At 36.4% G+C, this 13,719-nt stretch overlaps 1 protein-coding gene across 8 annotated transcripts in view; it reads right to left on the bottom strand.

Annotated features, from left to right (window-relative positions):
* Positions 1–13,719, bottom strand: part of NBEA (neurobeachin) — a 511,054-nt gene that overhangs the window by 168,068 nt on the left and 329,267 nt on the right. For all 8 annotated transcript variants that reach the window (XM_074914245.1, XM_074914292.1, XM_074914279.1 and 5 more), the window contains one exon: positions 3,910–4,053. In XM_074914245.1, coding sequence (XP_074770346.1) covers positions 3,910–4,053 — 144 coding nt within the window. The remainder of the gene's footprint in view (positions 1–3,909; positions 4,054–13,719) is intronic.

The raw sequence follows: 13,719 nt of genomic DNA on the forward strand, positions 1-13,719 counted from the left end.
AAATAACCCAAAGCCTCATATCCTCCTGTCTTTACTTCCTTTTTTCTTTCTAGAAACTACTTTTTAGAGAATAGCAAAAGACTTTGTCAGGGATAGTTTGCTTGGGGCCTATTTGCTGTTGCCACCAGACATATGACAAAATAGATTAAATGTGCTCCAGTTACTGAACATGTATCTTTCAAGATTGTCATTAAGGCTAAATTCTGCTCTCGGATGTGCACAAAAATTCTCAGCAAGTCAACTGCAGTTTCACAACAAAGAGAAGAGAACGTACTTCTAAAATGTAAAATTCATAAAACCTGAGTGGTTCAACATGCATTCTGTGGGTTTTTTTGTTTGTTGGTTGTTTTTTTAATGACCTATTTTAGGGCAAGATCAGTGCTTTAATAAAAAAATTTGGGGAACGAATATTAATCATCTATTAAAACATATTTGCATTTGAGAATGACATTTTACAACATTAGAATACATCCATATATTTTTCATTTTGAAAAAATCACCTAATAAGCAGAAGACAAATTGTTAGCAAATTTGCATTCTTGGGCTCTTAAGAGAAAAGATAAGTATTTAAGAGCCCTACTGCAGCATTAGAAAATAGAAAAGGAAATGAAAAGGGGAAGAGTTAGTAACGTCAACTCACTACAGTGGATTTGATTGTACTACCCACAGATTCACAATATATTAGAAAACTGTTAAAATTGACTGGGCTATCTCAATCATTAGTTCTAACAGAGATGTGACTTGCCTCTTGAAGTGAACAGTCTGGGAAGAAAAGGAGCTAAAACTGAAACAGAAAAATGTAAAATATTTTAATATGCAAATGCTAGAATAAGAACAACATCTTTTGATAACTCATACTGTAAGACAGTTAAAATACTGCTTTAGACAAAAATCTTGATGCAAACTTAGAAGTCATAATTCTAAAACCATAATAACATGGAATCTGATTTTTATATTTTATTAAAATGCTACTTAATATAATGAAAACTGACCACTGCCATTGCCACATATGGAATATAGAGATTATACAATAAAAATATTCAGACTATAATTATTTTAAAATTCTCCATCCCATATGTAATTTATCAAAGTGAACTTTACATTGATTTGTGCCACATGGTTGATGAAAAACTATAAAGAGTCTCTGGAACAAAAGGTATGTACAGATAACTGTACGAACCGTCTCAATCTGTTTCAAACTTTTTTTTTTTTTCGTTTAACTTCATAAATCAAAATATTGTAATATTTATATTCTCATAGTTAAAAGTCTCCTGAAACCTAAGGTCTTGTCTTTTTAAAAGGTGCCTTAGATTCAAGGAATAAACAATGTTAAATTGTTTTAGTTAAATGTGGACAATCTTAAATCAATTTAAACCTGGTTTACAAAGATTTTGTTTAAATCTTATCCCTTACTGAGACAATCCAAATTGTTGTAAACTAGGTTTAAATTGATTTAAGCTTTAAAGTTAAATTGGAGGCATATTTGAATATAGAAATTCCTATGTGTCATTCCACTCTGAACAGTAACTAGATATGAATGATGCTGTAATATACCATAACTTGCTATATCTCAAAGATTTACAGATCACATACACTGGTCTACATAACTCTTTAGAATTAAGCATGGACAGTGTGGCTTTATTGGGACCTGCCATCAGAGGTTTTCTAACTTCCTTAGGCATGAAACCCTCCTTCCTTGGCTACTGCTTTTCTTGATTTCAGTTATGGGGCATAAGTTCCAGAGTCACATTGTATATACTGAGAAATGTGGAAAACCATGACAAAAAAAGTGACTGCAAAATCATGCAGCGAAACAGAGGATATGGAGAGATTCAGGGTTTTTTTTTCTCTGACAGGTAAAATTTACAGAAGACACATAGGACACCATGTGGGACCATTAACTCTCAAAATAATTTTTGCTCCAAAAATGAGCAAGAGTTGAGTAGCAAAGGTTGGAGTGGATCTAACAGAAAAAATGAGGTAGTGGAATGTGGGTTCTTTTCGAGAAGTTCATGGGTTTTGGTACACATATAGCAACATTATCACATCACCTCACCAGACTTGGAGTTGCCTTGCTTGCCCTGTTGGTGTCGATAGGGAACACAAAGGCTAATTTCTGACAGTGTTAGGACAGACATCCTGTCAGTATTTCAATAGTTAATTTGTTTCAATTTCTATAATTTCTGTTTTTCTAATACTGGCAATATCTCCCAATTTCTACAATTGTAAAAGCCAAGGACTAGAAGTACCATGCCATGTCCTGAAGGAGCAGGGAATGTCATCTATGTAGTGATCTCTAGTAAAAGGGCACATTGTACATTAACACGTAAGGGCGCACTGAAATACCAGTTTTTTTGAAGAAAGATGTAGCTATAGGTATTGTATTGCATGGGCATGTTTGAATGAAATGGCAGTGTGGGGAACTTCATAGCTGACTGGGAGGTTTTCCAGACTGGGCAAGAATTTTTCATGTCCACTTTGCAGTTCTAATTAGTATTTCATTGTAAATGCATATTGCATCATTTAAACTATAGGTACTCTATGTATATTTATTAATAGTTGGAAGCATTCTCCCAAAGATAATAATTTAGCCAAAGCAGTACCGAGTTTTCCTTCTAAAGGAGAAAGGGACATGGATCAAATTATCCCACTAATAGTCCTGCTTGATGCACTACTGTACTGGCTTAAGACAACAGTGTCTCAGCAAAGGTTAGCTGCAGATTGAGAAAGCAAGCAGATTTACATATTAACTGTGATAATCATATACTGAAGGTTGCTCTCACATGAAAGCATTTACTTCCCCCTTTGCTCTGCTCTAGTTTCAGAGTATGAGACTACCATGTAGGCATTTTTTTTCTTTTTTCATTTGATTGTTTTTTTGTTTTACTTTTTTTTTTTTTTTTTTTTACCATCCATTTATGATCTTATCTTTTCTACAAATATCCACTACAGCATCAGAAGAAAGTGCAGGAGCAAAGATAGCTAGTTTAGAAATTCAATTATGCAGAAAAAATCCTGAGACATCACAAAACTTCCCCTCAGTGAAATAGTTTAATAAAAGTATTCCTAAGTAAATTAACCTAAAAAAATTCATACTGCATTTCACAGTTCTCACGTTTTTAACTCATCTGAGAGGAGAGTACATTTTCAACTTTCAACATGCCTTTCTTTCCAGACTACTTTCCCAAGAAAGGTAATATTGCCTCAAGACAGGACTGTAACAGAACCTGTTAGAAGATGGATAAAACTGAGACCTCACTGCATACCTTCACCAAGGAAGAAAGGACCAGAAGGCTCTCTCATGTACATATTTACAGAGGATTCATTCCCAGCTTGTATGCTAATTAACAAAGTTCATAGTTTGGTTACAGTTTCATTCCTTCCTAGTCCTTGCTTAAAACAGTCAACTTTTTCCCTCGCTGTGACAGATGGGTTGAGATACTGCAGATCCCCCTTACTCTATCACTGAGAGAACTGGGTGCCAGCAGGAGCGCAGGTGTCTCTCCACAAGCTGTGTGGCACTTGGGATCAGGTCATGAATGCACACAATCACACTCTGATTCACAAAACCCTAAACTGTGGAATTAACCCGCATTTCCATTTTAACCAAAAGAGACGTTCCACAGTGGTTTTACAGAATTTTCAACAAGTCACAGGCAGTAATAAAAGCACTTCAGGTATTGCTATCTCTCACATCTCTGCTGAAAGACACTGCAATGGGCACATGCTTTGTAATCAGTTCCCTTAGTTCATGGAAGTAGGACATCATATTAAATCTAGAACACAAAGAATCTATTCATACTGTAATTGTATGCTTAGCTGTCAATACCAAGACACTAACCTTAAGAACTAACAAGTTTAAAAGAGCGTTTTGGCTCATATCTTTGTTGTAATGAAAAGTATAATTACCTGCAAGGTTGTCAATCTCTTTCTCTTGGAGCAGACTAACAGCATCATCATCTCCTTCCAACATAAGCTCTGTTTCTGCATTCTGATTTACCACAGCTTGACTTCGGAAAGTTTTCTTTGACTTCACTACATCCTCTTCAGTGCCTAAAAAAGTTACAAATGTTGTGAATTTAGCTGAGTAATATTTTAAATATAAACCAACCACAGTCAAGTAGTAAAAAAATACAGTATAAATCACCTTTATCGAAAAAGGGAAGAAACATTTTCTAAAACTTTATGAAGGTTTACAATGCGGCCTTATTCTGTCTTTCAAAATGTATCTTGAATAAAATAAAAACTGTTTCACAAAGACTCTCCTGCTTTTAATATTTTCTATGTACTTTATGTTCAATGTTGTTCCATTAGTTTTCCACCTGTAAGAAATTCAGCAGGAGTTTCTCTTGGGTTCCTGGTGTCTTGACTCAGACTGACATCTGAGAGCTCAAACCACCTATTCTAAAGAAAGAAGTTGCTTTCAGGAATTCAAAATCTGTCATGATTTTTGTCTTAGAAATAAGGAGGGACAGGATGGTGAAGTAGGAGATGGGTTATCTCAATATATGGTAATAGGCTATGTGGAGATTCAGAAAAGACTGAAAAAAGACAAGCATGGTGAGGGAACTTTGGTGTGCATCTGTGTGTGGTGTTTAAGGAGCACAATAAAAATGTCAGTGTATGAACATGTGCCAATTACCTCAAAGGACTTCACAGGTAAGTCTTACCCTTACTTCTTGCCTACAACTGACTTTTTCTATTCAGACTGTTGGTGCCTTATGGCAGGGGATACAGAATCATAGAATTGTCTAGTGTGGAAAAAACCTTTAAGATCATGAAGTTCAACCATTAACCTAACACTGCGAAGTCCACCACTAAACTATGTCCCTAAGTGCCACATCTACGCATCTTTTAAATACCTCCAGGGATGGTGACTCAAGCACTTCCCTGGGCAGCCTGTTCCAGTGCTTGACAGCCCTTTTGGTGAAGAAATTTTCCTAATATCCAATCTAAACCTCCCCTGGTGCAACTTGAGGCCATTTCCTCTTGCCCTATCACTTGTTATCTGGGAAAAGAGACAGACACCCACCTTGCTACAACCTCCTTTCAGGAAGTTGTAGACAGTGATAAGGTCTCCCCTCAGGTTTCTTTTCTCCAGGCTAGATAACCTCAGATCCCTCAGTCTCTCCTCATAGTATTTGTGCTCTAGACCCTTTTCCAGCTTTGTTGCCCTTCTTTGGACACGCTCCAGCACCTCAAAGTCTTGTAGCAAGGGGCCCAAAACTGAACACAAGGATTTGAGGTGTGGTCTCACCCGTGCCAAGTACAGGTGGATGAGCACTTCCTTAGTCCTGCTGGTCAGACTATTTCTGATACAAGCCAGGATGCTACTGGCCTTCTTGGCTACCTGGGCACGCTGCTGGCTCATATTCAACTGTCTTGTTGACCAACACCCCCAGGTACTTTTCCACCAGGCAGCTTTCTAGCCACTCTTCCCCAAGCCTGTATCATTGTATGGTGTTGTTGTGACCCAACTGCAGGATCCAGGACTGAGAATTGTTGAGCCTCATACAATTGGCCTCAGTCCAGCAATCCAGCCTATCCAGATCCCTCTGCAGAACCTTTCTACCCTCAAGCAGATCAGCACTCCCCCCCAACTTAGTCTTGTTTGCAGACTTACTGAGGGTGCACTCAATCCCCTTATCAGATCATTGATAAAGATATTAAACAGAACTGGCCCTAATACAAGCCCTGGGGAACACCACTTGTGACCAGCTGCCAACTGGATTTAACTCCATTCACCACAAATCTCTGGGCCTGGCCATCTGTCCAAGCCATGAGCAGCCATTTTCTCTAGGAGAATGCTGTGGGAAATGGTGCGAAAGGCTTTAATAAAGTCAAGGTAGACAACATCCACAGCCTTTCCCTCATCCAATAATCAGGTCGCCCTGTCGTAGGAGATCAGGTTAGTCAAGCAGGACCTGCCTTTCACAAACCCATGCTGACTGGGCCTGATCACCTGGTTGTCCTGTACATGTCATGTGACGGCGCTCAAGGCAATCTGCTCCATAACCTTCCCCAGCACCAGGATCAGACAGACAGGTCTGTAGTTCCCCAAATCCTCTTTCTGGCCCTTCTTGTAGATGGTGTCACATCTGATAACTTCCAGTCAACTGGGACCTCCCTGGTTAGCCAGGACTGCTAATGATTGAAAGTGGCTTGATGAGCACTTCTATCAGCTGCTTCAGGACCCTTGGGTAGATCCCATCCAGCCCCATAGACTTGTGTGTGTCTAAGTGGTGTAGCAGGTCGCTAACCATTTCCCTTTGGATTACAGGGGCTTCATTCTGCTCACCGTTCCTGTCTTACAGCTCAGGGGGCTGCGTACCCAGAGAATAACTGGTGTCACTATTAACAACTGAGGCAGAGAAGGCATTAAGTGCCTCAGCCTTTTCCTCTTTGGCACTATGTTTCCCCCTGCATCCAACAATGGACAGAGATTCTCTTTAACGCTCCTTTGTTGCTATTGTATTTATAGAAACATTTTTTATTGTCTTTTATAGCAGTAGCCAGATTAAGTTCTAGCTGGGCTTTGATCCTTATAATTTTCTCCCTGCGTAACCTCACAACATCCTTGTTGTCATCCTGAGTTGCCTGCCCCTTTTTCCAAAGGTCATAAACTTTCTTTTATTTCCTGAGTTCCAGCCAAAGCTCTCTGTTCAGCCAGGTTGGTTTTCTTCCCTGCCAGCTCACCTTTTGGCACATGGGGATGGACTGCTCCTGTGCCTTTAAGATTTTGTTCTTGAAGAATATCCAGCTTTCCTGGACTCCTTTGGCCTACCATCTTAAGTTTTGTGAAGATCCTACTAGTGCTTGCCAGAGTTATTCGCATCATGTAAAAAATTAATCATGATGTGGTCAAATGATAAAATCGCAAGTAGCTTTCATATCATAAACAGATTTCATGTAATATGAAATGTGTGACATCTGTATGATGTTTGTTTCTTAGCTGGGGAGAGGTCATTAGTTTTATTTTCAGTACTACAGACTCATAGTAGCCTTAGGCAAGAAAGCTTTCTGTTTTTTAACCTGAACAGAAAATCCTGCATCTTCACCTTGGACCATACAAGATCTGGGCATGTCCAGTTCTGCCAACCAGGAAGAAAACCCAAAATGTAATCTCTCTTTTCTGTATAATTTGGAAATTTGATTCCTACTAAGCTACAGAATGATGGGTGAAATCTCAGCAAAACCAGGCATGTGTGGATTTTGCTCATCTTCCACAATGCCTGAACTTAAACATGATGAATACTATTATAGCAGATGTAAAATGATGAGGTAAAGCCCAGTAAGACTTATGGCCTCATATTAATACAGGACAACTAAGAGGAATATAGTAAACAGATAGGTTAGTGAAGATAGATGCATGAAATGGAACTGATGTGTAAGGCAGTTTTGTTATTGCAGTCAGTGGGGAAGGTGTTATGCTTTTATCGCCTACTCTTGTATGAGTCTTTTAATTAGTTTGTGCACAGGAGAGTCACACCATATAAATAAAAATGCTGGAGGCATATTTTTCTGTGAGTGTGTTCACTCTGAAGATCACTGTTAGCATGCCACTATTATCAAACTCCACCACAGGCTGAGACAACCTCATGTTTTACATTGCCTAATATTAACCTTTTTAATACTATTGCTATTATCCCAATTGATATTTCTGAAACTACAGAGCAGGTAAAGTCAAAGTACAAGTAAACAGAACTCCATTTTTATCACCAAGCTCAAAATTAAGAACAGCATCTCTAGTCTTCCTGTTTGTTGATCTCTCCAGTAGGACCATACTGCTACCAATAGCAATTAAGGCAATACTGATGCTGTTATATCCTACCACACTGTGCTTTGCTGTGTTCAGTTATTAGGCTGTGATCATTACCTCACTTGCACAGGTTGATACTTAGTACAACGAACTAATTATTTACCCAGTTTAAAACTGAATCAAGTAACTAATGGTTGGAAAAGTTTTCAGCACTGTGTCCAAACTTTGGGTTTTTGTTTGGTTTGTGGGTTTGTGTGGTTTTTTTTTTTTTTTTTTTTTTTTTTTTTTTTTTCCTAATTCTCAAAAAGGAACAAGAATTGTAGGACCTTGGAAAAACATGAAGGAGTAATGTGCTTTAATAGACCTTCAGTTTTATTACATCAGAATTGTCCTGAGCATTTAATCACTAAATCAGGATCTTGTTACACTTGTGTTTCCTGCAAGGGAGTTTAGCATCATTTGACACAAGTAATACGTCCTGCTGTGAAGCATTTGACACTAAAGGAGACCAGGCCCGAGATGAATTAACACAGTGGAGGAAGGAAGCATGAAAATACTGTTCTCTTCCTTTTTGGTAGGTTTGGTGAGTGTTTCCAAAGTTTCTGAGCTTTATAAAATGTGATAACCTTCAAATTAATTACTTAAAAAGTACTAATCTGGAGTAAAAGTAGAGTCAACCATTTCTGTAGTAACGGATTAGATTAGTGACAATCATTTAAAATTATGTATGCATGAAGATGTATTTTTAAAATTACAAGAAAAAAGTTCCAAGCCTCAAATTATTACTAACATTTAAAATGCATCACAAGAACCTGAAATTTAGTGTATTTTAAATCCCTTGTGATGAGGGTTCCAGTTACCAGATTACAGAAATATTGCCAGACACCGATGTAAGAAATGGGGTCGAGTAGAAGGCATTAAATTGGTTTGGCAAATTTGGAGCTTAGCAACAAGACAAATGTTTTTAATATTCATTCTGGTTTATAATATTAAACATACATTTATCTAAAAGAAATATTGTAAATGACACTTCTTTGTCTTGATGGAAAAAAGCTCTGGTTTGGCTGTTGTTTAAATTTATCACTTTGTTGAGTGCACCTCAGTTTTGTTGTACTGTACCAAACATTTATCTAAATGAAAGTGTACGAGACCCAGAGTTGCCCTTCAATCACTATATCCTTTATGAATTAGAGTTCCATTTATCAAAATTACAGCGAGAAGAGTAAGGTCTCACAGGGCTGTCTCATTACAAGGCTTGTAAACACTGTCCTTACAAAGAAATGGTTTAACACCTAACAAATCAAAAACTGATTTGGAATAGAATTTATTTGAGATCATCTATCTTCGGAAGACGTGCTGTACTGAGTGCACTTCGTGGCCTTTCTACCCATTCATCAAGAAATTAACAAGCGAATACCACAGACCACCAGATCTCCTTGGATCCTGAAATGTGAAATATGTTCAAAACAGACCTGTCACAGATGTTCTATTTTTATATTTCACGACAACTTCAAAAAGGTTTTAAAATAAGAGAACCTCTCCAAATGAGAGTAAAAACAACTTGTCTCTTTAAAACCAGACAACAAACTGAATAAAAAATTATATGACATAAAACTATGTCTAGTATTGTTAACAGCGATATAAAAAGGAGAAATGAATACTCGATATTTCAACATCTTTGAGAAAAAATCAAAACTCAAATTATTTTTTCAAAGCCCCAGCAAAATTACTATGAAATACAATCAATTTCCTGATATTTCATTTAAATTTTTTTTTTAGGACACAAGGAGTCTGTATTTTAAAGACACAAGAAGGAATTGTATTAATGTCAGTTCCTAAGTCTAATTAGAAAATGTTTCAAATCTGTTAAAATAGGAAAAAAATAAAGTGAAACTAAATATAATTTCAAGAAAGCAACATTTTGACATTGGTGTGCACAGAACTGGAACTGGCAGATGCTATCAGTTCTTGTTCTTACCAAACTCCTTCTTAATGGATATTTTTCTAGGCTGAGATTTGGAAAGAAGCCTTGAAATAAGCAGCTAAGTATTTCTTAAAACTACATTTTGTAAAGATGTTAAAGGAAATAAGTTAGTCAGTTCACACTGAAGTCCAGCAGAAGCTGGTGCCCTAATTTCTTGAAAAGTGAGGCACTGTGTTAAAGATATTTCAAGAGAATATATGTATAAGATTAGATAAACTGTTTTTTTAAAAAAACCCACATATTTTGTTGCACTTGCTACCATCTAGGCAATTTTTTAAAATGTGCATGTTAAAAACTGGCTTCCTACAGTATGAAAATATCTCATCTTTAAAAGAAATTAAAGAAACCAACAAGCACTACTCTACAAAACCCAAACTTCCATGAAAAGTTGTGCGTTTTATATGTCTGAAAGGTTATATGAGCTGCACAGCAAACTTGTACAGTATTTCTAAGAATTTTCTCATCTCTCTTCCAGTAGCATTACTTTTCCTTAAACAGAAATTACTAATCAGACAAAAAAACCCCATACCAAAATTCCACAAAAACCTAGTAATATCCCAAGAACAGGAGAATCTCATGTTATTTTGCAGCTACAGCCTCTAGAAGTATTTAATACAGACAATGTTTAAGCAAATTGGGAGGGGGAGTATTGTTATTGTAATATCTGAATTTTTGCCTCTCTATTTTCAGTTAAATTGATAAATTCCCTGTTGGCTTCTGTAGGTCACATCAGGTTCTATGGATGCAATCTAAATTTCAGAGACACTGTAAGTGTCCAGACCCACAAAACCTGTTCCTAAATAAAAAATTAAAATTATCAGTCCAAACATAACGTATTGATTACATTTATGTTTATATAAGCTTATTTTATTAGACATTACACTAATTACTGTGATTTAGTTGAACACAGGAAGGGAGTTTCCAGTTCCCTCTTTACTTCTATCCATTTATTATGTAGTCAAATATAGTGTTTTAAATTTTTTCTCTCTGTACTTGGTAAAAAATGAGGTTAAAAATATGGTTAATTTTAAGAAAAGTTTGCTTGGTAATACTGTAACCAACAAAAGGAGACTACTGCTTCTTATAAAGTTGTTTCCATAGTTTACTTCAACGAATTACCGATAAGGCAATTTATGCAGTGAGTGCTCTTTGATCTTTGAAGAGACATGGCAGAATGGAAAGTTAACCTCATTTTAATGTTACCTAAATATACTGACAGGAAATTCTAATGTTTCCAAACATCTGGAAATCTGCTTCATGGGATGGTGTTCTTCTTTTCTATAAGAAACCTTTTTCATATATTGTCTTTTACAGTTTTATGTGGCTTCTAAAGGAACATTTTGACATAAGTAAAGTCAGTTCTCTTTACAGTAAAATGCTGCATTTAATTAAAAACTCTCTTTTATAGCATCTAGAGTACAGTTTTTGTGAAGCTTAGCTCTCCTCAGAAACTTTTAAGGGTAAAGTTGCTTTTTCCTCCTTACAGATCATTAGTATGTACTGTTCTGTAGAAAACTGCTTTTGTTGCTGAATTTTAAACATGTAAGTAAGTTTTTAATATTTTATTAAATGAAGGAATTCAGAATTAGTTCTTCACAAGTGGGTACCTGATAGATCATGATGTGAATCATGGAATTATATCACAGGTAAAATATAATTTATCAACAGAGCTTGAAAGAACTAAGCTTTTTCCCCGGAATAATTTTTTTGTGTATTGTACAAACTAGCTTTTACAGGAAGAACCGAGCTTACATGCACACAGAATTAAAATGCAACACTATTATCTACCTTTTTTGTTCATTCAACATTATTAATACTTGAAAATACTTAGGAAAAAAAAGTTTGCTAGATAATCTTCCTGCTTTATGTATTCTAACAGTTTAAGCCCCTGCTTTTATTGCTAATCTTTACTAACTTGATTAGGCACCGGGACCCTCACAGCAGTCACAGTTATGGAGAGCAGCTGCTTGGGAGTCTGTAAACTGACCTCTGCAAAACCCAGTAAGATTAAATCATCGACATGGTGACCACTCCAGCCCAGGCTAATATCTTTCCGCATGGCTACAGAACCAGCCCTCCTAGGACTGCATTCACTCCATGGGAAATGTGCACCAGGTATCCCCGGGTCTGCTCAAGAGATCGGCCTTCTGGCTTTGAGTAGCAGACCGGTGCTGGCATATCATGATGAACTGTCCCCACCTGTGTCTGCTAGAGTTGTTATATAAATTGCAATGTGTTTCTGGAACTGGCAGCTTTGACTGGCATATAATTTAGTTTCCCCAGAGAATCAGAGAAGTGACTGTTATTAAAGGAAGGCTGGTTTTAATAGATTTAATAAAAGCCAGAGGAATCGAAGTCATATTTTCATTATTAAGGATCTTTGAAGAAATGAGGGAGAAAAACTATGAGCACTGCATAGAAATTAAAAATTGCATATATTTGTATTGGAAATTACTTTCACCAAAAGTAAAACCAAATCACATTTTTGTTTTCTATAACAGATAAAGACCTGAAAATTTTATCATAGATATTCCATACATATATTTTTCTCCAATTTTTTTGGCTAGTATCTGACCAAATGAACTTCTTTATATAAGCCATTTGTAAATAAATACTTTACTGTTGTACTCGTTTTCCTCTTAAGAATTCTCAGATGTTTTGCATTGTAAAAATGTGACTGACACAAACTATGCCAATGAGGAGACTGAGAATATGGGCAAGGCCAAAATGAACACATTTCTCAGATGAAGTTGAAGGCTTTTTAAACAACAAACACTTGTAGTTAGTCCAAGTGCTGTATATTAATATAAAAGGACCTGCATAAAAATAAAGATGAAGTTACTATGTTGGGCACTCATTATTTTTTTAGTTTACAGATAGGAAAACTGAGATTCAGAGCAGTTATGAAATTAAACTTTAGAAGTTGTCACTATTATATTTATTTGCGATTTCAGGTGTTCTAAGCATATGAGGAAGGTTCTTGCACTGATTCGGCACTGATCATTAACAGTCAGTGAGTGACAGAGTCGGATATGCCCAGTCCAGCAAAGATTACAAGGCATTTCAGGCTCCTGAAGGGCAGTCTTCGTTTTGACTGGAACCAGAAGTCCTTCTAACAGGAACTTAAAACAGTCAAATGTTTATATTTGGATTAAGATGTAGTTTGCCACTGTAACTTGTACACACAAGAATGGATTCATATTTCATGACTGATGACCTTTACAAATGCCTGTCAGTTTGAAATGCAGCCTCTCGATGTATACTGTTAGTTTGATGAATTGCAAAAAGAAGTCAAATTCTCTGCTATGTTGTGGATCATTTAAACAGGCAAAGATGATACACAATGAAAATAATTAAGAGCAATAAAAATTTCCTAACTGTGTTTCCAACCATTTTACAGAAGTACAGTAATAGCTGAGAGGAAAATAACTACATCACACCACCAGTTATTGCTCAGTGGAAAGGACATCAAGGACACTTGCAAGTAAGAGAATTGGATCAATATTAACGCGATTTTCATTTCATGCTTCCCCAACTCCAGTAAGCTGACAATATACTCTGATTATGTGAACTGCCTCTGAGTAACATAGAAAAGGTTATTAGAGCAAGAGGTGGAAATGGAATGCACTTTTTATATTGACAGGTCTGCTAATAGAGTGTACTGATTTCCAAAGCCGTGCAATGCATTTTCACAATTTGGTTTTGACAGCAAAAAGGAATTTCATTTATCCTTAATTCAAAATATTCACATGTAAACAAAGGTTTCTTAAGACAGGCCACTGAAGAGGGTAATCAAACTATTTCAACAGGAAAATGTAATTAATAAGGTAAGAAACAAAAGGTGATTGAATTTAAATATGTATGACATGATAATGAAATAATGAAATAAATCTGCTAAACGAGGCATTCTACGCCTTTGAAATAGCATCTGATAACAAGTTTTTAAGATAACATATGAGTGAAAAATACATCATGT

The sequence above is a fragment of the Athene noctua genome, chromosome 1 (assembly GCF_965140245.1).
Source record: "Athene noctua chromosome 1, bAthNoc1.hap1.1, whole genome shotgun sequence".
NCBI classification, from domain to species: Eukaryota; Metazoa; Chordata; class Aves; order Strigiformes; family Strigidae; genus Athene; species Athene noctua.